The 23256-nt window shown below is 41.6% G+C and overlaps 1 protein-coding gene across 1 annotated transcript in view; it reads left to right on the top strand.

Moving 5' to 3' along the window:
- Positions 1-23256, top strand: part of LOC140730503 (uncharacterized) — a 214607-nt gene that overhangs the window by 118455 nt on the left and 72896 nt on the right. The window contains 1 exon segment of the mRNA XM_073051042.1: positions 17239-17292. Within this exon segment, the coding sequence (XP_072907143.1) occupies positions 17239-17292 (54 nt within the window).

Here is a 23256-nt window from a genome sequence, read left to right as displayed (position 1 = left end):
ACACTATTGAGCAATATTGAAGGCATTTGGATGCCAGAGGGTTGAGATGGTGGAACTTGGTGCCATATGGAAATAATAAAAAAGAGTGTAGAAATATGCTGGGGAAAGAACTAGAAGGTGAGTGGTGATGCCGGTGCCATTTGAGTGGGGGACGGGGGACGTAGTAAGAAACTGGGAGGTGATAGGTGGAAAAGGTAAAGGGCTGAAGGAGAAAGAATCTGATAGGAGAGTAGAGTGGACCATGGGAGAACGGGCAGTGGGAGGGGCATCAGGGTGAGGTGAGGGACAGGTAACAATAAAGGTAAGATGGTAGGGTCGAAGTGGGGAATTGAAGAAGAGGGAAGGGGGAGGGAGAAAAATTACTGAATATCAGAGTAATTGATGTTCATGCCATCAGGTTGGAGACTGCCAAGATGGCATATGAGGTGTTTCTTCTCCAACCTGAGAGTGGGCTCAACATGGCAGTAAAGAAGTCCATAGACTGAAATGTCAAAATGACAATGGAGATTGGAATTAAAATGGTTGGCCACCGGGGAAATCATGCATTTTGCAGATGGAGCGAAGGTGTTCGACAAAGTAGTTCCCTAATCTATGTTGGGTTTCACCAGTGTGGAGGAGGCTGCAAAGTGAGCACTAGATACAGTTGATGACCCCAACAGATTCACAGGTGAGGTGTTGCCTCAGCTGGAATCACTGTTTGGGGCCCTGAATGGAGGTGAGGAAGGAGGTGAATGGGCAGATGTAGCACTTCTTCTCCTTACAGGAATAAGTGGCAGGAGGGAGATTCGTAGGGAGGGATGAGTGGACTATGAAATCACAGGAGTGATCCCCCTGGAAAGCGGAGAATGGTGGTGGGGGGGATGTAAAGATATTTTTGGTCCTGTTGAAGTTGGTGTAAGTTGTAGAGAATGGTGTGCTGGATGAGAAAGCTCATGGGCTAGTAGGTGAGGACAAGAGAAACTCTATCCCTGTTAAGGTGGTGGGAAGGCTTGAACTCCTTCCTCTCCCCTCACCTTCTTATTCTGGCTTCTTCCTCCTTCCTTTCCAGTCTAGGCCCTGAAATGCTAATTGGTTTTTTTTTTCTGTAGATACCTGACTTTCTGAGATCCTCCAGTTTTTTGTGTGTGTTGCTCTGGGTTTTCGGCATCTGCAGAATCTCTTGTGTTTGTGATTAGAGGAATACTTTGATGGGATGAGATGTTTTATATAGAAGAGACATAGTAAGATAATTGTATTTTTGAAGTTTTGTGAGAGACAGGTCATTGAAATCAATGCTCCTCACCAACCAGTGATACTAGAATATTTATGCTAAATCAGGCGAGATGGCTGAGTGAATGACTCATCAGTTAATGTGAACTATTGGTTAACATGAATGACCTTGTCACCTGCTTTTTTCAAAGCACAAACTAAGATGAACACTAGGATATATGTGTACTTTATGTAATATATTCCCTTCTATTTAATCTGATGAATATACATTTTGCACCATACCATAATGTAATCAAATAATTTGTTAGAAGATGCATATCTAAAGGGAACTTTGGTTTTGCAAAATGCCTACTCTGGGATAAAGCAAAAATCATCTTTAGATCTTTGAATGGTTGTGTGGTTGATGTGCCAGTTTTATTATTTAACAGCTGTTAATCACATTCTCTCCTGGTTTTCAGATTATCTTTTGTTGAAGTGTTTTGTGCATTAAGGTCCCACTTGAAAGATTGTTTTCCTTCCTCTTTTACTGGCTATGCTACCTTGTGGAGATATTAGTCCAAATGTAGTTAACCTATTCAAGGTGACCTTCCTCTGATTTCAGAAGCATGTTGATCTTGCTAAGTGAAGGTTAACTTCAATGATTTACACAATAAGGGGTAGCCCATTTAGAATTGCAATCAGGGGAAATTTCTTCAGAGAATGGCTAAACTTTAGAATTCTTTACCCCTGAAAGCTGTGAAGCCTCAGTTCTTGGGTTAGTTCAAAACAGTTCTGTAGAATTGCCTAACGCCACAATAGGTCTATGGCAGACACAATCTCAATGGCTCTTCACATGGCCTTAGATCACCTGGACAGTAAAACAACTGTGTCAAGATGCTGTTTGTTGACTGTAGCTGAGCATTTACCTGCATAATTCCTACAGTCCTGATCAAGAAGTTACAGAATGTGGGCCTTTGTACTTCTCTGTGCAATTGGATCCTCGACTTCCTAATCGGAAGACCACAATCTGTGTGGATTGGTAATAAGATGTCCTCACTGATGATCAACACTGGCACAGTTCAGTATGTGCTTAGTCCACTTCCTTACTCTCTCTATACCAGTAACTGTGTGGCTAGGCATAGCTCAAGTGCCATCTATAAATTTACTGATGATATAACAATTGTTGGCAGAATCTTAGATTGAGATGAGAGGACGTACAGGAGTGAGGTATGCCAGCTAGTTGAGTGGTGTCACAACAACAATCTTGCACTCTATGTCAGTAAGTCCAAAGAGCTGATTGTGGACTTCAGAAAGGATAAGAAGAGGGAGCACAAAGCAATCCTCATAGAGGGATCAGAAGTGGAGAGAGTGAGCAATTTCAAGTTCCTGGGTGTTAATATCTCTAAGGATCTACATGGTCCCAACATATTGTTGCAATTATAAAGAAGGCAAGGCAGTGGCTATATTTAATTAGGAGTTGAGGAGATTTGATTTGTCACCTAAAACACTTGAAAACTTCTACAGCTGTACCGTGGGGAGCATTCTGACAGGTTGCATCACTGTCGGGTATGGGGGGGAGGGGGGCGGTTGGCTACTGCATCAGATTGATAGTAGCCACAGAAAGCTCCATCATGGGCACTAGCCTCTGTGGTATCCAAGTCGTTTTCAAGGAGTGGTGCCTCAGAAAGGACCCCCATCACCCAGGACATGCCCTCATCTCATTGTTACCATTAGGAAGGAGGTACAGAAGCCTGAAGGCCCACATTCAACGGTTCAGAAACAGCAGTGGTTCCCCTCTGCCACCCAATTTCTAGATGGGCATTGAACCCATGAACACTACCTCACTGTTTTTCAAATTATTTCTCTTTTTGCACTATTTTTAAATTAGCTATTTAATATACACATGCATACTTACTGTAATTGATTTTTTCCTATATCATGTATAGCATTGTACAGCTGCCGCTAAGTTAACAAATTTCACAATATGTGCCAGTGATATTAAATCTGATTCTGATAGAATTCTGGATAATATGGGAATGAAGTGATCTGGAGATAATGTCATAGTCCTGTTGTAACAGGTAGATCAGTTTTGATCCAACTTAATTGCTGGGCTAAGTTCAAAGGTCAAATTGACTTACTCTTGCTTCTGTCTCTTATGTTTTGGCGTGGCAAAGCAGACCACTGCTGGGATGGAAGTGCATTAAATGTTGTCTACACTGAATACTTAATGGAATAATAAATGCACATCGAATTAAGTGGAACTAATATTAGAAGCAGAGTGTGCTGAAACTATGCTAAAACAAAGGACAAACATCTGCCTCTTTTTGTCCTGATTTGATTAGAAGAGAACAGGTTGAGCAGGGTACATTAGAAAAGCAATCAATAAGCAGATCAAGCTTTTCAGATATCTGGAATGCATTGCCCAGAATAGTGGTAGAGGCTGATACAATAAGGCATTTAAAAGGCTTTTAGATAGGCCCATGGATGGTTATGGACTGTTTATTGGGGGAAGCATTACATTGATTGTGGAGTGGGTTTATAGAATAGGCATAACATAGTGGGCCGAAGGACCTGGGCTGTTCTGTTGAAAGAATTAATCCCCCAAGATACAAATCTTTCAAATATACATATAAAACAAAAGAGTATGAACAATGGCTTTACAGAATTGGGCATTGTTACTTTTTGTTTCTCAGCCACTAAATGGCGAAAGCAAGAGATCATTTTTCAATCATGCCATAGTTTTTTTGATTCCACAGTATTGTATGATTAAAAATTGACTTTACCCTTGGGTAAATCAAGATAATCTCTATTTCTGGGTTGGATCACACCATTCCAACATCTGGACTGCATGTTTCCTGGAATGATGCCCCATTACACATGCACTACAGTCTTTGCAACAGTCATACATGGAATAGCATCACTCTTTCAGTACTGCTACTCTGACAGCATCTTGGGCAAATTTTACTCAAGTAGTGCATGATGAAAGGTTTTCCTGGAATGAGCAATGACAGATGGAATTCAACCTGTTAAGTATATATGAAACCCAAAGATTCTACAGGTGACAGCAAAGATAGATAAAAGTATATACAATACTTGCCTTCATTAGCCATTGGCATAGAATATAATAGTAAAGTGTTAGTTTAACTTCATAAAATATTGATTAGGGCACAGCTACAATATTATATACAGTTCTGGTCACCAAATTGTTGGAGGGATGTGATTGCACTAGAAATGGTGCACTGTATATTGACTGAGACATCGTCTAGGATAGAATATGTCTCTTATGAGGAGATCCTGGATAAGTGTGGTGTGTTTCCCTGAGGTTTACAAAATTGAAGGCATTGAAATGGTAGATGGTGAAAATATTTTCCCCATGAAAGAGTTATCTAAGGCCAGAGTCTATACGTTTACAATGATGAGTAAGATGTTTAGAGGGGATCTGAGGAAGATTTCTTTCTGGAAGAACGATTGGAATCTGCAGTGCAGTGACTGAAGGAGGAGTGGAGGCAGAGGCTCTTAAAATTTACGATGCACCTGGATGAGCATTCATTCGCATCAAGAAGGGTGTGAAAGGTGCTGGTAAATGAGTGAATAGAGACAGATCCTTGATGGATGGCATGGCTACAGGTCCTGCTTCTCTGCTGTAATACTCCACTTCCTTTGGGTTGATCCCAGAGTGGGGACATTTTTAAACAGAGCAACTTGTTCAAGAAACAAACATATGGTACTCTTGTCAAGCTATTGAGTTCAAGAATCAGGAAATAATGTTGCAGATTTATAAAATTCTAGTTAGGCAGCATCTGGAGTACTAGTGCTGGTTGCCATTATAGGAAAGATGTGAAGGTTTTGGAGAGGGTGAAGAAGTTGTTTAACAGGATGCTGCCTGGACTAGACAGCATGTACTATGAGGAGATGTTAGATAAACTTTGGTTGTTTTCTCTAGAGCAGCAGAGGCTGAGGAGAGTCCTGATAGAAGTTTATAAGACAGAGAGGCATAGAGTAGCTACCCTGGTATATTTATCCAAGGTTGGAATGTCTACTATTAAAAGTCATGCATTTAAGCTAAGAGAGGGTAAGTTCAAAGGAGATCTGTGGGGCAAGTTTGCAAGTTTTTTTGCACTGTGGCAGATGCTTGGTTTGCACAGCGGGGATGGGGGATAGTGAAGGCAAATTGATAGAGACATTTTAAAAAAACTCCTAGATAGGCACATGAATGTGCAGAGAATGGAGGGATGTGGACACTATGTAGGCAGAAGGAATTAATTCAGTTAGGTGTAATGCCCTGATTCATATTATTTTTTATGATTATGCTGTTCTGTATTTCATCTTGTGCTGTTCTGTGCAAGCTGCTTGTTTAGGTTACTGTTGAAGATAAGAGATAGGAGAATTGTGTGCATCCAATTAGGATGGCCAGATTAATGGGAGGTTTCTCTGGTGAGGGGCACTAATGTTGGTTAGTAAGCTTTGTTAAGGGGATGAAGATGTCGGAAAGAAGAAGTTGTAGGATTCAACCCGGAGCAGGGCCGTGATTCGATGAAGCCCGGGGTGAGATCGAAGGAGGATCGGTGAAGGGGAAACCGTGAGCTCCAACTTGTGCACATTAGATTGTTTCATTAAAAACCACCCTTTTCTTTTTCTGTTCTTTCTTTACTAACCCTTCAGTCAAATTAAGAATTATAAAGCTAAAGCTTTCAACTGTATGCGGTGTACTGTCTGTTATGTCACGGCACTTATTTGTAACAGGGTAACGAATCACACGGCATCCACACAAATGGGGGGTTTTGGGGTGGGCTCATGCTTTCATCTCACATGTTGTCTTCCCCAGACTTAGGCAGCTGACAGAACCAGAGTGTTTCACAGGCATATTAGTTTGGCATAATATTGTGGACCAAAATGTCTCTTCCTGCTTTTCTACACCTAATAGCCACTGTATAAGGAACCTATTGTCCCTAATTCAAGATTGTTTAATGTCAGTTCCGGTACACGGGTGTAAAGGAGAATGAAATATTTGTGACTCCGGATCTGATGCAGCACAAAAAAACACAAAAGCTAAAGAACTAAATTATAATAAAAAACACAATAAATAAAAATATATAATATAGCTTATATACACAGATTGTATGTCTGTAAAGTTATGTTAGGCTGTAAATAAGGTGACTGACAGGAAATAATAAAATAGTGGTGGAGGTGTTGATCAGCCTTACTGCTTGGGAAAGTAACTTTAAGTCTAATTGTCCTAGCGTGGATACTATGCAGACTCCTACCTGATGGGAGTGAGACAAATAATCCATGAGCAGGATGTGTGAAATCCTTCATGATGTTGCTGGTCTTTTTCCAGCAAGGTTCTGTATATTATATGTCCTTGATGGGGGATAGGTTGGTGCCAGTGAAGTGTTGACACCCATTATAGAGCCTTCCTGTCTGCTGCAGTGCAGTTTCCATACCAAGCAACAATACAGCTTGTTCACTATGCTCTCCACTGTGCCTCTGAAAAATGATGTGAGTATGGATGTACAAAGTCCAACTCTCTTCAGTATCCTCAGTAAGTAGAAGCTTTGGTGAGCTTTCTTGACTGTGCAGGATTCACTGTGGGACCATGAAATGTGTGAGAGTGCACTCCCAGGAGTTTGAATTTGCTGGCGGTTTCCACTCTGTGCTACTGATGTAAGGGGCAAATTCCCCTGAAGTTGATAACCATCTCCTTTGCCTTGTTGACAGTTAGGAAGGGGTTAAGTGCCTGGCACCAGGCCGCAAGGTATTCCACCTCCTTTCTCTGTAGGCCTTCTCGTCGTCGTTGGTGATGCGTCGTACCACTGTTGTGTCATTGGCAAATCTAACGATGAGATTGCTTGGGTGTTTGGCTGTGCAGTGATGTATGAGCAAAATGTACAGCAGTGGCTTAGCACACAGCCCTGGAGAGGCACCTGTGTTAAGGATGATGGGGCAGGAGGAATGGTTGTGCATCCTGACTATATGAGATATGTTCGTTAGGAAGTCCTGCACCTAGTTGCACAGGGGTATACTTAGACCAAGCAGTAGGAGTTTGTTCACCAAGGTCTATGAGACAATAGCATTGAATGTTGACATAAGTGTCTTTATTTTCAAGGTGTGTCAGGGCCAGGTGCATGACATGGAGTGGTTTTATTGGTAAGCATATTGGTGAGTGTCCGAAGTGGCAGGAATGGAGTTTTTGATATGTGCCATTATCAGCAGTTCAAAGCACTTCATGATGATGCGTGTCAGTGCCACTGGGCTGGGCGGTGGTCATTTAGTTCAGAAGGTGCAGAGTCCTTTGGTGCAGGGATAACGGTGACTAATTTGAAGCACATGGTGCCAGCTACCTGGATAAGTGAAGAGCTGAAAATGCCTTTGAAGATGACAGTGAGCTGGTGTGCCTGAGCACTTGACCTGGGATGCTGGCTGGCACGGCCGCCTTATAGGGGTTGATTCTCTGCAGAGTCCTTCTCTCGCCTGCTGCTGCTGTTACAGTCAGTGGCTGCTCACCTGGGAGAGCGGCGTTAGCTTTTGTGGTTGGCAATATGTTGCATGCGTGCATCAAAGTTGTTTAGTGTATCAGGGAGGGCGGCGTCACTGGTACAGTCAACGCTGTTTTCCTTGCTTAGTGGACTCTGAATGTATATTTGTGGTGTTCAGCTGCTGTAGCTCATTCACTTCAAGGGTCAATGTGTTATGTGTTCGAAGATGCACTTTTGAACACCACTGTGGTAACACGTGATTATTTGATCTACTGTCACCTTCCTGTCAATTTGAACCAATCTGGCAATTCTCCTCTGACCTCTCTCATTACCAGGGCATTATTGCCCACAGAACTGCCGCTCACTGGATGTTTTTGTCTCTCACACTGTGAACTCTGCAAACTCTAGTGATGGTTCTACATGTAAATTCCAGTTTCTGAGATACTCAAACCACCCCATCTAGCACTACTAGTCATTTCACAGTCAAAGTTACCTCAATCACGTTTCTTCCCCATTCTCATGTTTGGGCTGAACAACAATTGAGCCTCTTGACCATGTCTGCATGCTTTTATGCATTGAGTTGCTGCCACATTATTGACTGATTAGATATTTGCATTAAAGAGTGGGCATTCAAGCATAACTAATAAAGCGGCCACGAAGTGTATGTTCCAAAGTAGATCTCTTCCTCATATGCTCACTCTGCCCTCTCCCATCCTCTTATTTCCCTCAGCCCCCAAAAAAATGGGCATTTGTGCTGTCTGCCAAAACTTCTAAAAAGACTGAGATTCATAGATTGCTGCAGCTTGTGTTAACAAGGGAACTGGAGGAAAGGCAGGTATAAGCACTGAGATACAGAGCAGCGATGATCTGTTTGAATGGCTTAACCAGCCTTCGCTTGTTCCTATGTTCATTGGGCAAGAGCTCTTTAAGAGCTGCTGTTTTTGCAATTTCATAGGGGTTTGAATCATGGGGCATTGCTCAGTTTGTATGTGTGGGTAGGGTCTTGTGGAACAGCACTGGAATTGAGTGTAATACTCAATTTTTAAACAGAAACAGCTTCAGAAAGATCGACTGTCATATTAGCAAGTATTGCATTGTCATTCTGATAAAACACTTTTAAATTTTGGAAAAGAAAAAGCATGCCTCGTGAGTTCTAGGGTCTTTATTTTACAGGGCAGAGTGCTGACTTATAAATATGACAAACTCTCTATCTGTCAGTAGGCTATTATGAATTGCCAGTGATTAACTATGACTACCTTGCAATGCAGAATGAGCTGTCAAATCAATTATTTTATATTGTGGTTTGGCAGGGAGAACTTAAGAATCTGCTTGATACTCCTTCAGTAGAAAAGATTGACCTTCAAACTGACATGAGCTTTCATTCTAGATGAGTACCCTGTGGAAAACAGAAGGCAGTGTCATAAGCTGTCATTTAAAATATCCGTGATGGAATGTCATCTAAGCTATCTCTTTTTCTTAGCTGTGAATATGTTCTCTTAGGATTTTGAAGATCTAGCCAAGATCACAGTAGGTTCTTTGGAGAGCTACTGGAAATTCAGAGCTCTTGACTTTCTGTTTATTTGGATTTATTAACTGTGGGATCACTTCTAATAGTAGTGAGTAGTTGCTCCATATGTCAATACTACAGTGCGTGACAACCCTGCCTTACGCGAGTCCCGGGCTCAGCTGACTCCAGCTCACAGTACCCAGTATGGGCCCCTATCCAGGGTTACGACCCCACTGCCTTGTAGGTATCTTCGGGAGGAGAAGGCTAAGGAGTAAACCCTACACAAATCTGGAGTGGAGCCCTTAAGGCAATTGGATGATGTATCATGTCATCTCCCGGCAGCTCCTGCAGCCAAGCTGATGCCAAATGTACTGCTTCACATTCCTTTGGACCACATCCATGAGGCCGAGATGTCTGGGCAGCCCAGGATCTCCATATTCATCGCCCAGGTCTGCGCCCCGGAACTGGGCGCGTCCATTGTCTACTTAGACAGACGGAGCCATTATTTATTATTTTACTTCCAATAGCTTGTTGTTTGTCATCTACGATGTAGATCTCAAAGAAATGAATCCAGGAGAATGCAGGGAAATAGCAGAAAATAACATTGTAATTAGAAGTAGCAATTATCCACTATTACTTAGGCAAATCATAAGCGATAATTGTGTGGAGCCAACAATATGAACATGTGGACTATTTGTCCATTTGCATGGCTACATTTATCAGTGTATCAATGTACCAGTCCAGATGAAGTGTCTTAACAATGTCCTTTTCCCTCCACAAATGTTGCTTGGCCTGCTGAGTTCCTCAAGCATCTTGTTTGTTGCTCCAGATTCCAGAATCTGCAGCCTTTTGTCTCTTTGTATCCATAACCTGGACTGCTTTGCTGAACTTAACCCAACAGACTTGCAAAGTCGAATGTTTTCTTGGAGGGTAGGGATTTTGAATTTCAGTTTTTTGGGTTCGAGATTATGGAGTACTCCCAACAATGCTCTGGTTGATGTAACCAACCAGCAACTCCCCTTGGGTATCTTAAAATGGCTTTTAGGTTTACATTAACCTGTTGTCATTCAATGTGCCAGCTGTTACACACTCTGTGTGCATGCAGATGGGAATGCCCAAAAGGAGAAGCTTAGTTCCAGCAGCTTCAGGAACCACGGTATGACCCGCTCACGATCTCTGTTGGTTGAGCTGTTCACGGAGTATGATTTCTGTTCTTCAAAGGATGAAACATGATCCATAAAACAGATGTTCCTTCCCCATTAGCTGTTTAGCGAAATTAAGCATTTCTAAAAAGGAAGCTGTAGATATGGATTGAAATGCCTGAAGAGTGATAGTTTCCTTCTGTTGATATCTGGATTCCATATACTGGGATTGTCAACATATCGGGAAAAGTTTGGCGAACAGTGTAACTGTGGGGTCATGAATAAATGCAGGGTGGAGCATCCAGCTTTAAGAGAACTCCTCGAATGCCCTGACTGAAGGATGGTGTTGACAGACAGTGCTGGCTAATGTAGCTGTGTGACTGGAAACTGTGGAGGAGTCTTTAACTCACCGGCAAGCTGAAGGGAAGGCAGCTGTCACAACAGCCAAACAGGACAAACCGTAGGAGGTGAGTTGTAGGCAGGAAAGCCAGACGGCACAAAGCCTGGGGCACTCAATCAACTCTGTAGGTCACCGCTTTAAAGGGAGGCATTTGGAAATGAAGTAATTTGGTTTTAACAGAAAAGGGATGCTCCATTCTGTACAACAGCTGTATGTCAGTAATATTTACAGTCTTGCGTGGCACAGTAGGTTTGTGCCATCAAAGTTAATCCTATGGCTATTGCAAGTGCAGTGTTCTGCTACCGCCAGTTTCTCCAGGTAACCCAAACAGATGCACCTCCTGTGCTCCTTGATGTGGCTGATATACACTGCTCCTCATTCACAAGGAATGCCGAAACACCAGCTGTCCTGAGTCCTGCATCATCTTTGACTCTTCTAAGCTGCAATTTGAGCTTCTTTACGAAACTCTGTGGCCAATGGCTTTTGAGACTGTCTGGTTAAGGAAACCATTGAAATAAAACTAGAGGGAAAGAATTTTAACAAAGATGATGTAAGAACTGGAATTCGATTAGAAACCAGGAAGGACAGCAAAAACCTGATTGGATGAGGACTGACCAATCAAGAGGGACAGATGATGGGGGTATAAATACAACCAGTCTGGACATGCCCAGGCATCATCCCTGATGAAGATGGCAGAGTTTGTCATTGAAACGTCAGATCAGATTGATAGCCTGTACCCAGTTGGAAGCCCAAGAAATGTTTATTCCTTAGTTAATGTATTGGTTTACTTATTATAGTTTGTTTGATTTGTTCTTTCTTTTCCATACATTGCGAGTTTGATAGTCTTGTTGTGTGGGGTTTTTCATTAAATGGGTTCTTTTGTGATTTTTTGTTTTGTAGCTGCTTGAAAGAAAAATGTCAAGGTTTTGTACTGTATACATACTTTGATAATAAATGTACTTTGAACTTCTTTTGTTGCATAGCCCGGGAATGAAGAGGTTAACATATGAGGAACGTTTGGCAGCTTTGGGACTGTACTCACTGGAATTTAGAAGAATGCAGGGAGATCTCATTGAAACCTGCTAAATGTTGAAAGGACTAGATAGGGTGGATGTGGAGAGGATGTTTCCTGTGGTGGAGGTATCCAGAACTAGAGGGCACTGCCTCAAAATTGAGGGGCGACCTTTAGAACAGAGGTAAGGAGGGATTTTTTTAGCCGGAGTGTGGTGAATCTGTGGAATACCCTGCCACAGACTCTGGGCACAGACTCAGGGCATCAAAGGATATGATGATAAGGGATTGAGTGGGATCCAAGTTAAGCCATGATGGAATGGCGGAGCAGACTCGATGGGGCCAGGTGGTCTAATTCTGCTTCTGTGTCTTATGGTCTTATGTCTGAATCACATAGCATCATATGTTTGTGCATTACATGATCTCATTTCTATTTTTGAAAATGTTCGTTGAATTCAGTGACTTTAACTTGTATCATATATGCACCTTATTGTCTGTTAATTTATTTGTGGAAATATTACTTTGTGTTATGTGTGTGAGTTATGTGTTGTCCACCTTGGTCCGGTGGTATAGTGTACGGTTGAATGATAGTAAACTTGAACTTAATGTACAGATCACGAAGCTTCATTCTTGGTCCTTTATATGTCTGCTGTGCTACTGCGTGGAGCAGTGTAGTGTCTAAGGACGTACAATATATGCCTAAATGCTGCACCTGTAATTGTCAACTGTCCACGTGTGGCTCACACTGTTCACAGACTGCTTGTGCACAGCAGAACTGCTCGCCACTAGTTCAGAATTGCTCCCCACTAACTAGCTGACTTACTCATCTCTTCCTCTTTGCCACAGATATCACCAGATCTTGGCTGAGGCAATTTTTTCAAGGTTAGCCACAATTCAAGTACTGGATTATGGAAACATCCACCATAGAAGCACACGTCTCACTTTGCAGAGAGTTCAGAACAAAAATTTAAATTCATGAGTTCTGATCTGTCTTTGTCCTTTGATGTCGAAATCTAGTTCTACCTTATCCAACAACTTCATTCCTTAGTGATGGCCTTTGTAAGAACTTCCTTTTTACTTCTGCCTGCTGGCACACAGCATTTGTGAAGTCGTAGACTGATTGAGCAACCAGACACATTAAAGAGCTGAAATGCCCAGTTGTTACTTTGCATGTTTAAATGTTGCATAAGGGGCTAAATAAACCTTGGAATTTCCTCTTGGAGCACAAAAACAAATCCCTCCACCCACTGATTCTTTGCCCGTCATTGTGTACCTGACAGTGAGAACGTTTAGACTCCACACAAGACAGCACTGGGGTTGAAACTGAACGTGACCATTGGAGTCATGAGGTAGTAGCTCTTTTAGTAGCACTTTCATGCCAGTGCCAAAGCTGAGGATCTCTTCTGGGCCGTGATGTGGGAGAAGATCTGCTCCCTAGTCAATAGGTTGTAGGCTGTCAGAAGCAATATAAAGAGATAGACAGCCAGGAAATGATGGAATAGTATTTCTGAAAAGACATGTTTGATTTAACTTAAACTGCTTTGAGGTGAATGCGAACCAGATGTGTGTGATGATCTGATTCTAAACCTGAAATGCAGAGACTGAGAATTCTTTGTGGAGTGCACACTGTAAAATATTATTAGGCTTGTAGCAATAAAATATGTGGATTTCTACTGCAAAATATTGATTTTGGCAAATGAACAATGTTCTTAATTCTATCATGAAGAGTTAAAACATACTCAGGTGTGACTGTAAGTAAAGCTTAAGGAGTAACTTACATCTGAGTTAATAATATATTTATGTTATAACCAGTAACAAAAGGATGTCTGAGAACAGCCTTTGTGTGTAGTTAATGAATACTTTAGAAATATCAATGTATTTACTCTCTCCTTGACAAAACTGTGCTAGGTTTTATGGAAAATTAATGAGCAGTTCCCATTTGTTGTTATACATTTGTAGGATTGGCCCTGTTAGGCAGCAGAGAATGAATTAGTTTCGTATTTCCAGAACTCAGATGTTAAAAAGAGTAATCAAGTAAATCACCTTCATTTGAACATCCTCTGTTAAGTTACAGTGGCTAAACTAACTGCCAGCTCATCCTGGAGATGTAGGTGGAAACTAGAGTACTCATGGGGAAGCCACGGGGTCATAGGCAGAACATTGAAATTCCACGCACGCTGCATCTAAAGTCAGGATTGAATCCTGGTTCCTGGAGTTGTGAAGTAGCAGCACTGTGCTGTCCTGCGAGATTTCGACTCTTCATCCTCGTAATGCAATACCAGCTGCACAATGCTAGAGACTTGGGCTCAGTTTTGATTTCTAGTACCATCTTAGTGAAATTTGCATGTTATTCTGTTAGAAATAGGTTTCCCCTGAGTCCTCCAGTTTCCTCCCACATTCAGAGACCTGCAGTTTGTAGGATTAATTGGTCACTGAAAATTGTCCCCATCAAGTGGTAGAGCCTGGGAGGAGTTGGTGGGAATTTAAGAATACAATGGGATTAGTATCAGAATCCCATTGATATCACTGGCATATACACATGTACACACTCACATTCACACTCCAAAGAATGAGACAGGTCCTGAAAAGCCAGCTGAATGGGAAGAACAAGATCAGAGCCATCAACGCATTGGCCCTACCCGTCATCGGATACCCAGCCGCAATAGTGTGCTGGCTAAGGAATGAACTGGAAGCCACTGACGTCAAGACCCAGAAGCTGTTAACAATACATAGAGGATGTCACCCAAAGTCCAACGTCGAGTGACTGTATACCCGCTGGAGTAAAGGAGGACTAGGATTTGGAAGTGTCAAGGCCAGACACCTGGAAGAAATGCAAAACATCCATGAGTATGTCAGCATGACGGCCCCCAAGGACGACCTGTCAGGAGAATACCTCAGACAGCAGGCAGGGGGCATGGAAATGGAAGCAATAGAAGCAGGGATCAATCACACCAGACAAGACCCAAGAGAAAGACTCTGCAAGAAACCCACTGAAACTATACAGCACATAGTAGCAGGATGTAATGCAGGCAGGGACAGCATGCACTGAACAGCACAACAACCAATTTGTAGGAATTGTGTACAGGATCATCTGTTTTGAGTATAGATTGGATGCTCCCAGGGCCAAATGGGATACACCCAAGGTAGTGGAGAATGAAAAAGCACAGATCCAGTTGGAATTTTCAAATACAGACTGATAAGCAGTCTGTACCAACCAGACATAGTAGTACTGGATAAGGAACAGAAGAAAGCAATAGTAATAGATGTGGTAATCCTGAATGACAGCAACATCAGGAAGAAAGAATATGAGAAGCTGGAGAAATACCATGGCTTTAAAGAGGAGATAGGAAGGATGTGGAAGGTTAAATCCAGAATTATCCTAGTGGTAATGGGAGCACTTGGAGCTCTGACTCCTGGACTGGGAGGGTGGTTCCAGCAAATCTCAGGAACAGTATCTGAGATCTTGATCCAGAAGAGCACACTACTAGGAACAGCAGGGATATTGCGCTGAACCCTCAAGCTGCCAGGCTTCTGGCAGTAGACCCAAGAATGAGGGAAAAATGCACATACACACCACCCATAATGGGTGAGGAAAAGAATATCTATCTTAAACAGTTAAGTTAGATAAGTAGTACAAAAAAGAAAAAAAAAGTAGCGAGCAAGTGTTCATAGGTTAAATGTCCATTCAGAAATCTGATGGGCAGAGGGGAAGAAGCTGTTTCCAAGTCATTGAGTGTGTGCCTTAAGGGTCCTTTACCTCCTTCTTGATGGTAGCAATGAGAAGATGACACGTCCTGGGTGTTAGGGGCCCTTAATGATGGACGCCACCTTTTTGAGGCTTTGCTTCTTGAAAATGTGCTGGATGCTGGGGAAGCTAGTGGCCATGACTGAGCTGACTGAATTCACAATGTTCTGCAGCCCTCTTTGAACCTGTGCCATGCTCCCCACCCCACACCAGACAGTGATGCAGCCAGTTAGAATGCTCTTCGCAGTACACCTGTAGAAATTTACAGGAGTCTTTGGTAACGTACCAAATCTCCTCAAACTCCTGATGAAATATAGCTGCTGCTGTGCCTTCTTTGTGACTGCATTGGTATGTTGGGCTCAGGATTGATCCTCAAAGATGTTGATACCCAGGTACTTGAAATTATTCACCCTTTCCACTCTGATCCTTCTGTGAGGACTGGTGTGTGTTCCCTCATCATTTAGTATGAATGGGTGATTGATAATTACTGTAGACTTGGTGGGCCAAAGGGTCTGTTTTCTGTGTTGAATCGCTCTCTGTCTCTAAAATGTTAACATTGAGCATTTGACGTTTAAATAACCAAAATTGTATGTCCTAAAGAATGCTACATGTTTTCATAAACTTGCTTCCAAGATAAAATCAGCAAAATTCATTTTTATTAAAACCTTGGATTAAATAATACCCCTGATGCACACAGTTCTTCAGATATTTAGTTATCCTGATCCTCTTAACATCTCCAATGATTGCATTTTATAAATTTAGGGTCAAACCTTCTTCCTGCTTTGCCCTGCTGATATTCATGAACATAGATGTTTAATAGGCATAACTGTGTTTCAAATATGAATTTCCCATGGTGGGGATTGAAAACCAAAACATTGAAATTATCTGGTTTGATGAAATGATGGTTTGTGTGGAGTTTGTAAGTGACTATGTGGGTTTTCTTTGGGTGCTCTGGTATCCTGTCACATCCAAAAATCATTCTGGTAGGTTAATTGTCTGCTGTAAATGACCCCTTAGCATAAATAAGTGGCGACAATTAATCAGTGGAATTGACAGGCATGTGAAAGAAAATAAGTTGCAGGGCTATGGGGAAACAAGAGAGAAATGGGACTGATGGCATTACTGCTTGGATCTGGCATGGTTTTGTTGGACTGAATAGCTACCTCTTGTTTTGTACCGAGTAAGTGTCCTATCAGAGAGTTGTTCACGGAAAGAATAGATGCATTGTCTATACTTTTGTTTAGGTTCCATTTTGGAGGGTTTTCACAGCTGTTCTGGAATGCTGTCTTGTTTGAATTCAATGAGTACATTCCTCCAACATTGTTTAAAAATAGGAACAATGACACACTTGTCCAGTGGTTATTTTACTCAACCACCCACCCGAGTTCTGGTCCTTTGATCACATATGTAAGTTTGAGTCCTATCAGGGTCACTGGAGAATTTAAATCTGTGCAATTAAATTAATCTAGAGTTACAATTAAAGCTAGTTCTAGTAATGGTAATCATTGAAAATCCAAATAATCAGATTTGCTCATCTTCTTCAGGTAAGGGAATCTGCTATCTTCACTGGGTCAGACCTATATGTGAATTCTGACTCATCACTGTGATTGACTCTTAACTGCTTTCTAAGCCTAGGGACATTCAGATATACATTAAATGTTGCCATTACCAGTAATATCCACATAACATGGATGAATAAAGAATAATATTCTAATGTTGCTTCTGCTTGAATATTTTGGTTTCCTAACCAACAAATTTCTTCCTTCTAGGGGGATCATGGTAACCCGGGTTTGCCAGGAAGAGATGGACGCCATGGACCAATGGTAGGAATACTCTTTCTCAACTGCTGAATATGATTTATCTACTTGCTCTTCCTCCCTTGGTGGGCGGGATCACTGACATAGTGTCTACCACTGCTTTGAGCAGCTCCAGGACTTTTCCTTCATGCTTTAGTTTATAAAACACGAGTCAATGTGCTAATGATTTGATAACTGGAGAGAAGTGTAAAGGATTGCTTCCAAGTTTGATCAGGGATGCAGACGCAACATCAGGTCGGAAGTAGGGAGATTTGCTGATGATTGGCAGTGCTTGGTTGCATTCATAACTTGGCAAACGAAGCAGCCCATGTCTGCTTTCAACAATTTTCAGGCATGAGCTAATAATTGACATGTAACATCTGTGCCAGAAACATCCCAGGAAAATATCACCACCCACGAGGGAGAGTTTAACCACAGTTAATGGCATTGCCATTAGTGAGTACTGCGCCATCAATATCCTTGGAGTTACCACTGACTAGAAGCTCATGTGGACGAGCTACATAAATGCTGTAGTATCACCTGTTGCAGCCATCCAGAAGAGGAGACATTGAGTCAGTGTGGGAGAGAACAGAAGCTTCTGTGAGCATGTGGAATCTGTACTGGGTTACAAGCTGGCCCCCTCTCATCAGTGCATTCCTCAAGTGTTCAGTCAGTGGAGGTCAAGCTGGACCTGAACAACATCCCGTGCACTGTTAATCTACAGGCCATGCTACTTAGGGACTTGACTATATGTGTTTTTTTGACAGTATGTTATTTCTGCTATTAAAACTGTAAGTGGTATGTGTTGTGTGCTGTTGGTACTGTGTTTTGCACCTTGGCCCCAGAGGAATGCTATCTTGTTCAGCTATATTCATGTATAGTTGAATGGCAATTAAACTTCAATTTGAAGCTTATAACTACCCAGGACATTGTGGTACATGTGAATGGTGCCACATCTATCACCCTGAAAGTTCATTGACCGCCAATGCACATTGGCTATTGTGTGTAATATCTACAAAATGCACCCTGGTTACATGACAAGGCTACTCCTGTTGAACTTCCCGGACCTATTTGGTCCATCATTTAAAAAAACGGATGAGGACTTCTGGTACAAAGCAACAGACCTGCAGTCTTCCCTCTATATCCTCCACCAGCCTGATTTAGCAATGTGTCACCAGTTCTTCATTGTTGGGCCTAAATCCTTGAATTCTCTCCCAAGTGGCACAGTGAGAATGTCTTCCAAAGGATTACAGATTATCTCTGACAAAAAGATTTAACATAGTGTGTAATTTGGAGTGAGAAACTAACAATTTTAAATGTTAACATTGATAATAATCTATCTCAAAGCAATTCATATGAGGTTGAAAAGTGTTTGTGGTCATATTAATGTTAAAACTTTTCCTTAAATTTAAAAGTTCATTTTTACTCATTTGCCAGTGGGGAATATGTGATTTCAAATAAGTTTTAAATAATTCCTTTTTTTAAAAAAAAGTCTGTTAAAAACAAATGGTTTACACCCAAACTGTTAACTGAAATTGGTGATCAAATCTTATTTGATCATCAGTTTAGAATGTGTTAGCCTCTACTGTTACAATGCGGCAAATTTTAATCAGTTAAATCTGGAGTCTGGTCCAACATTGAAATCTCAAACCAAACCATATTTGTGGACCTCCAGATCAAATGGAAGTGGGATGAGGGTGGTCAGCCAGGAAGAAGATTGTGAGTGTATTTAACTTTAAAGTTATTAACTTGTTTACTAAGTTTAACTTGCTGTTGATCTGAGGAATTTGACCGCTCTGAAGAGATGAAGCCAGCATGCAGTTGAAAAGGATACCAACAACTGATAAATTGTTTGTTCCAAAACAAAATTGTAGTTATTTTGTCTGTTTCACTTCAAACATCTGGTAGATCACATGCAAGAGTTTTCTTGCCTCCCTTAGCTGATATTCCAAGTTCATTATTTTTTTTATAATAACAAACATTAAAATGTTCAGAATCGATTTAGCTTCTTTGGTTTATGTTTTGGAGAGCAGTGTGAAATTAGGAGCGAAGTGCCGACAAAGAGGATTAGTGGTGACCAAAGCAGGCTCTTATTCATTGCTAAATGTTGAATTTCTTTAACTTTTCTGATATATTCATGGATGGGGAAAGGAAATGGATTTGGGTGGCACAGCTAGTGGAGTTGGTGCTTTGTGGTTCCAGCGACCCAGATTCAATCCTGATCTCTTGTGCAATCCGTGTGGCGTTTTTGCCTTCTCCCTGTGATCATGTGGGTTTCCCCCAGAAGCTCCAGTTTTCTCCCACAGCCAGGGATGTGTGGGTTGGTATGTTGATTGGACATTTGTCTCTAACCTCTAGGTGAGCTGTAGAATCTTGGTGGGGGTGGGTGGAGTAGAATAAAATGAGGAATCACTGTAAATGAGTGGTTAAAGGTTGGTGCAGACTTGGTTGGCCCAAGGGCTTTTTCTGTGTTGGGTGGCTCTATAACAAGGCTCCCTTTATGACATGTTTGCTGCTGTTTGAAATGGAGGAACATATCCTCCAGTACTGTTCAGAACCTCTACCCCTCTTCCACCTGACCCAATCGCCATAAAATCTCTATCCGTTGAACTCTTTCTATGAGTCCAATGCCAGCTTCCTCTACACTGCCCACCCATGCTTCTATGCCAATCATGATGCCAATATGACCTAATTCCATCTGCCTTCATGTGGTCCATGTCCCTCTATTCCCTGCCTGTTCACGTCTGTCTAAATACTCTCATCTGCTTCTATTCCTTTCTTAACAAAGTGTTCCAGCCACCTACTACTCTCTGTGTAATGAAACTTGCTTTGCACACTACCTTTAACTTTCCCTGCTCTCACCTTGATATTATGTCCTCCAGTATTTGACATTTCCACCCTGGAAAAAGAACATCTACTTTCTTTATGCCGCTCATATTTTAATTAACCTCTGTCAGGCTGCCACTGATATCAGGAGAAAACAATGCAAATTTGACCAACCTTTCCTTTTAGCTCATCCATTTAAATCTAGGCAACGCTCTGGTGAACCATAAGTACTCTTTCCAGACTGTCCATACACTTCCTACAGTGTGACAACCAGAAATGTACAGAATAATACAAATACGATCTAACCAATTTTTTTACAGCTGCAACATGAATTCTTACATCTTTATCACTTTAGCCCATTTGTGTTGCCATTTTTGGGGGCTATGGATGCACCCCAAGATTCAATAGGTGTATTTAAAGTCAGGAAAATGTATACAATATACATCCTGAAATTCTTTTTCTTTGCAGATCTTCCACTGCACATCAGTACCATGGCCTATGGCTTCTGCTATTTACTGTCTACCTTCCCCTTACAATTGACCTCCCAAAATACATCCCATCACACATGTCTGGGTGAAATCCTATCTGCTATTTTTCTGCCCAAATTTCCAACTATATCCTGTAGCCTATATCCTGCTGAATACTTTGACAACCTTCCTCACTAAGCACAAATCCACTATTTTTCGTGTCACCTATATTTTTAACCAGATTTCTCATAACAGAGGTCACAGCACCGATCCTTGCAAAGCACGATAGGTCACAAGCATCCAGTCTGACAGAAACCCCCCACAATAACCCTCTGTCTTCTATGATCAAATCACTTCTACTATATATCCAATTTACCAACTCACTGGGGATTCCAGGTGACTCAATCTTTTGAACCAACCTACAAAGAAGGGTATTGTCAAATGCTTTACTAATGTCCACACACACAACATTCATCATCCTACCCTCATCAGTCAGCTTCATTATTTCCTCAAAAAATGCTAGCAATTTTACTAGGCAGGGCCCTCTCTGTTCAGAATTAGTAGGTTCATGCTTTTCCAAATGCAAGTAAATCCTGTCCCCAGTAATGGCTCCAATAATTTCCCTGTCACCAATGTAAAGTTCACTGGCTCATAATTTCTCCAGTACACCTTAACTCCCTTTCAGCTTGCTTGAGAGTCATCACCATCTAACTGTAAGCAAAGCTTATCACAAACAGGTTGACTGAGAGGTGTAGAACCTGTTGAGAAAGTTCCCCATATTGTGCACTTAAAGTTCTGTACAAATTGCTCTCTTTTGCTTTTGCCTCTGGTGGAATTAACAATTCTCTCAAAAAGAAAGTCCTGAAAGTAATTGAATGATGTTGTGATGAGCTAGGTGTAAAGTCATGTTTATTGTCATGTGACACGTAGTGGTATGTGCACTGACGTGCTTCTGTGCAGTAGTATCACAGGCACACATATCATCATTTAACCAGCATTCATAGCAAAAGCATAAATTACATGCAATTCTTGTCAGGAAAGAAGACAACTGGAACCAATAGTCCACTTCAGCGGAAAGTTGTCAAAGTGGTTGTAGTGTTGCTAAACTCCTATGATTGTGGTTTCGCTTCTTGGTTCCAGAATAGACTGGCTGAAAGGCTGACGCTGTTTGGTGGTGTGGGACTTCAGGCTGCTGGGTCTCCTCCCTGATGGTAGCTGTGAGGAAATGGCATGCCCCGGGTGGTGGGGATCCTTGGATTTTTGAAGCAGTGACTCATGTAAAAACTACCAGTGGTGGGGAAAGACGTGCCTGTGGTGTGTTGGGTCGAGTGTACCAGTGTCTGCAGATTCTTGGATTCCTGCACATTTGAGTTGTCATACCAGACCACTGATACTGTATCACAGTGATCCAGGCATCAACTGTGCTCAGTAACGTTGTCATAATGCAGACTACCCCATGCTGGGAAGCAAATTCAAAATAGCTGGTGACTTTGGTTACTAAATTAGCTGGACAAATAACTTTCCTAAAGAATCAATTGAACAATTATAATTTCTGGAGTTTTGAATATTCCACATAGTGATTCACTTGCTTTGTGAATTGGCATCTAAGTTTTTGTCTTTCTCTGAATTTCAAGCAATTCATGTTGTTGTGAATGTTATGATGAATAATCATAACCTATAGCTGATTATTATTGCTAACACATAGAAGTCTATGGGCCAACTGTTGGTGAATGCATTGGTACAGACTGACATGTACATGATGCACTGACGGGCCAGATTCTGTACTATATGATTCTATGACTCTAATACTATATGCTGATAAACAACGTTTCTCTCGAGTCCTCATTAGTTTGAAAAATGCTGAAATTGTCATTTATCAGTCTATGTATGAAACACCAGGCCAAGCTTATTTTGTGGGATTAGTTGAACTCAAGAGTGTACAGTATATATAAGTATCCTCCTCCAGTGTGTAGATTCAGATTCCTTGGGTGAGCAAAAGATCCCAATGGGATGGGATCCTCCATTCCTTTCTCCTATGGCCAACTCTCCCTTGCCATCAGCTTCCTTCATCTCCAGCCCTTTACCTTTCCCACACACCTGGCTTCACCAATCACCTTCTAGCTATCCTTCTTACCCTCCTCCCTCTTTTTCATTCTGGTGTCTTCCCCCTTCCTTTCCAGTCCTGAAGAAGGGTCTCGGCCCAAAATGTCAACTTTGTTCATTTCCATGGATGCTGTCTGACCTGCTGAGTTTCTCCAGAATTTTGTGCGTGTTGATATAAAACGTACAATTAGGGTACTGGAAAGATGAATAGAGTTTAATCCTGTGGATTATTACTAAATATAAAAGACAAGCAGCATGGTCCTGCTGAAGGATCTTTGCCGGAAACATCGATTATACTCTTTTCTGTCGATGCTGCAGGGCCTGCTGAGTTCCTCCAGCATTTTGTGTGGATTTCCAGCATCTGCAGATTTTCTCTTGTTTGTAAATCTCATTGCTACATTTGTATTCCTACCAGATTAAACCCATCACTTTTACAGTCTTCTGTGTTTGATGGATGTATAAAGGTGCATGTTGTCTTGTTTCCAAACCCACTTGGTTATGGGCGTTGTTGCAAGGGAATTCAAAGTCAAAGACAAGGTAATTAGTACCTGTAGTAGCATCACCATGGTCACTTTACATTAAAATGGACTTTCTT

This window comes from Hemitrygon akajei, chromosome 1 (genome assembly GCF_048418815.1).
Source record: "Hemitrygon akajei chromosome 1, sHemAka1.3, whole genome shotgun sequence".
NCBI classification, from domain to species: domain Eukaryota; kingdom Metazoa; phylum Chordata; class Chondrichthyes; order Myliobatiformes; family Dasyatidae; genus Hemitrygon; species Hemitrygon akajei.
This window is presented reverse-complemented; position numbering and strand designations above follow the sequence as displayed.